The sequence below is a fragment of the Halyomorpha halys genome, unplaced genomic scaffold (genome assembly GCF_000696795.3).
Source record: "Halyomorpha halys isolate HHAL.00 unplaced genomic scaffold, Hhal_1.1 Scaffold121.1, whole genome shotgun sequence".
In the NCBI taxonomy this organism is placed as follows: domain Eukaryota; kingdom Metazoa; phylum Arthropoda; class Insecta; order Hemiptera; family Pentatomidae; genus Halyomorpha; species Halyomorpha halys.
Window position 1 is genome coordinate 2,959 of NW_027107242.1, and position 4,244 is coordinate 7,202.

The window sequence follows — 4,244 nt, forward strand, 5'->3', positions numbered from 1 at the left end:
AGTAAAAATTGGGCTTTAAAGACAATTTTGTATTTACCACAATTCTCGATAAAACTGATAAAGACTGATTTCAACTGTCCATAAATACTAATAACCACCTTTGTCTTTGATCAGTGTAATTGAGTATTTTTTGGTAGAACTTCTTAAAAATTGCTCCATTTTATAGAATTTTCTAATTATACAAAATAAAAATAAAAACAAAAACAAATGGTTTTGTCCACCCCAAGTTTGGTTATGGGAGTTTGAATAGCTTGTCAGGTTAAAAAAGACCCATTTTGTAGATGGCTAGTTTGAGGTTTAAGCTTGACTTCTCCAGAAGGAAGGAGAAAACAGGCGGCCTCCCTGTTTCTCTTCTTGAACCTCCTTAGTTGGTAAATGAAAGAGAATGAAAAATTTGAACTTTTTGAGTAGAAATGTTTTAATTTTAAATGATTTTCGCTAGTTCAGTTCCCGTGATTAACTTACAAAAATAACCTCTCATCTTAATCATTTTATAGTTTCTGTGTTTATTGTTTTAGTAATTTTTTTCATTTTTGATATTTTTTTTAATCAAAAGCTTCTAGTGACAGTTTGTTGTTTAGAGTTTGTTTGTGATATAATACGTCACTTTTCATGTATCAATCACAAAATAATAAATTGCTTATGATACCTTGATATAAGTAAATGAAATGAAAAACAAATTAATAATTTTTTATTGAAGTATCAATAAACTTAAGAATTAGTACACATAATTGATAACATCTGCCCAGTGTATTGGCCTATATAATTTTCATGATAATTCTACTATGTAGCATAATTACCTGTATTTCAAGATTTAGAAAAAAAAAAATTATTTCTGAAGAAATTGGATTTGTTTTTTTAGAATAAATTTACTTGACGAGCTGTATTTGAAACATGCATGTCAAGAAAAATAACTTGGTTTAGCGAATGTAGAGGATGGAGCTATCATTGTGCCCTTGGATTTAGATGAGAGGATAATGCACTACTTATTGGAGACGATTCTAGATGATTCCCAATACTGACTGACCCTCTTGATGCAATCAGATATTCTGACCAGGCTTGTAATAAACGTGCTAGGCGATCCACTAGTTGTGTCTTGAAGTTTTATTATAGTCGTATCATATGGAAAAGTAAAATCGCCGCACTTTGGAGGACCTCATCAGGGTCAAGGAGGATACAAACAACTAAAATAATGTAACAAATTTTTGTTGTTTGCAATGATAGTAATAAATAAAATTGAAATCATAAATTTTAGTTGGTATCTTTTTGACCCTGATGAAGCCCTGCAAAGTGGGTAGAAACGTTGGCTTAATCAATGATCTTCGTTTAATTTATAAATGTTTGGGATTAAATATAAAATTAAAGGTTTAACTGGAATTTCATAAAAGACTTCTAGACGATGCCAATATTCACCAACTTTATATGTAGCGAACTTTACTCTGTTTACTTTAGTCGTAATGATCTCTTTGATCCCCTCCCTCCTCTATCTCTTATTAACTTCATATTAGTTTCCCTATCAGTGTAACCTCTTCTTGGGTTTTGTTGTTACCACCTATTTATGTTTTGTGAAACATTGCTACAGGATGAACTTTATTTCGTAGAAGTTAAACTCATGGAACTCGCAACAATTTTTCTCTAATCACTAATGCTGTAATTTCATAATGGCTTACCAAGCTTTTGGTATTCCCTGTAAGGATGTGTCAACTTCCCAGAACATTGGTCAACAGAGTTGCAACAACTGTGATTTTGTTTTGGTTGATCAACTAAGTACTGCACTTAAATTTGATGAAAGAGAATTAGAACTTTGTGGTTTTATTGACAAAATTCCTCTTGAAGCCCTCAAGTTTTTCTGGGATTTGATTTTAAGGAAAGGGTCCTCTTTAAATTTTACAATTGATCAAATATTTAGCCATATTCAAAAAGCTGACCCCAAAATACAGCAGATAATTAGAAATCCAAAAGACTTGAAAGATTTCTTGTCCAATTACCCCTCTTTGTTTGCCATTGGTGGGGAAAAACTTTCTTTATTTAATCCAGTTGAGTTAACAGAAGGTCATAATAAATGGATTAAAGCATTGTTGCAGAATGATTATCCTGACATTAATAAAACAGTTTTAAATGCTATTCAGTTTTATTCTGACATACTTTATGATAAAGAAGATAATTTTCCAATTGACATGCTTGTTACTCATAGAAACAAAGCTAAACAAGATGTCCAAATAATAGCTACAAATCCTCTGGAATTAAAATCATTTCTTATTGCTTATCCTCAAGTATTCATTGTTCATGAAGATAAAGTTAGTTTAACTTATTCAGCTGCTTGTGATAGAAGTGACTATTCATGGCTTGGAGAAATGTGTGGTATGAAAGTTAAAAATCCTAAACTAAGGCAATTAGGGAAAGCTGTTACATATTATCTATTTATATTGTTTAAACAAGAGGTTGTTTGCCAATTGTCCCTTTCCAGGTTGTTTGCTTTTCGGAATGTAGCTTCAAAAGATGTTAAAGAGCTCACAAAAACTGTAGCTGATTTGAAAAAGTTGTTAGCTAAATACATTTGTGTGTTTCAGATTAATAAGAACAATGTTATGATTAAAGATTCGTTACTTATAAATTTGAAAAGAAATGAAATAAGGTTACGTGGTATAAAGGGTAGTGATCTTTCAACTAAAGAAGTTATTCATATGATTCAAGAAAATTTTATTAAAACAGCTTTGGATGTTTGTTTACGGAATATTAAAAATACATTAAATTTGAAATGTTCGTTGGAAGTTCCCCTTAAAGAATTATTATCTGAGTTTGAATATCTTTTTGAAAATGTAAATGCCCTTAAAACATTTCTTTCTTATTATTCTAATGACTTCATTATTAAAAATGATATGATTTTGTTAAGAAAATTTAATGATGATACTGATATCACTGATACCCCATTTAAATCTAAATTATATAGTCTGAATAAGATCGAGAAACCTATTTACGATCCTGATCTTATGGAACAAGTGAAAGACTTTTGTGTTAATTTTTTGATACAAAATATTGGATTTAATGTTCAGTTTCCTTTAACACAATTTAAACAATGTATTAGTTTGGCACCTCCTGAATTACAGCAAATTCTTAGTATTGAAAAAGATTTCAGGTCAATAATTAGTCAATATTCTAATATTCTATATTTAACTGACAGTTATATTCTTCTTAAAAAGAATTATGATGTCTCAAGTACAAATTTGCCTAAAAATAAAGTTGATGAAAGCTTAATGTTTTTTGTTTGGGTTTTAAAGGAAAAGGTGGGTGTGGACACAGAATTTCCTATTGCTCGTTTAAAAATTTATGTGGATTTAGCTCCTTCTGACATCAAAGTACAAGATATTTACCAATTAAAAGTATTTTTGCAAAAATATTCTGATATTTTTATTGTTAACAATAATAATGTAATTCTTAAAAATTTAAGTGATGAAAAATGTTCCAAGTACAACACTATATATGAAAAATTATGCTACATTGAAAGGTATTCAACAGCTGAAGCCATTTCTTTTTATGCTAGAATTTTAAATAGATTCTGTTCCAATTTAGAAGTTCCTGTTGAACATTTGTTTGGTTATCGAAGCCTAGCCCCAGTTGAAGTTTTTGCCTTAGCTAAAAGTCCTTGCGAATTAAGCAAGTTTTTATCTTCTCATCCAGATATTTTTACTGTTCAAAAAAACAATGTCTGCCTAACAAAAAGTTTTGATCGCAGTGAATCTAATGTAGAAGTTTATGATGATCAAGAAGCTTTATCAATTAAGTTTTATTCATCCATTCTTGACAGAGTAAGTCATAATAATGAACTTCCCATTGTTAGGCTGTTTGGATATCAATATTTGGCATCTCCAGAGGTTAAAGATTTAATAAAAACTCCATTAGAACTAAAAGATTTTCTGAACAAATTTCCCAAAATATTTTCTGTGAACAATGACATCGTGCTTTTGAAGAAATCAATCTCTAGAAATGAAGATTTACAATTTAATGATAAAGTTGGGCAATCTGGTAATTTCATGAAAGAAGTTGTAACTAGCTTGAGTGATCTTAATTTAAACACTCAGCCTGTGATTAAGACTGAAGATAAGACTAAAAAGTGTGCTATTAATTTGCAAAGTAAAACTCTTCCAATTGATACTGTTAATAAAGGATTCATTTCTAGGAAATCATCAATTATTAGGTCCATCAGATTCTATTCTAATATTATGTTCAAAAAAGGACCTAACTCA

The 4,244-nt window shown here is 29.8% G+C and overlaps 1 protein-coding gene across 1 annotated transcript in view; it reads left to right on the top strand.

Annotated features, from left to right (window-relative positions):
* Positions 1 to 1,530: 1,530 nt before the first annotated feature.
* The window catches only part of LOC136795337 (putative autophagy-related protein 11), a gene marked incomplete in the record, with an annotated part of 9,346 nt that continues 6,632 nt past the window's right edge, over positions 1,531 to 4,244 (top strand). Inside the window, 1 exon segment of the mRNA XM_067045538.1 lies at positions 1,531 to 4,244. Coding sequence (XP_066901639.1) covers positions 1,662 to 4,244 — 2,583 coding nt within the window.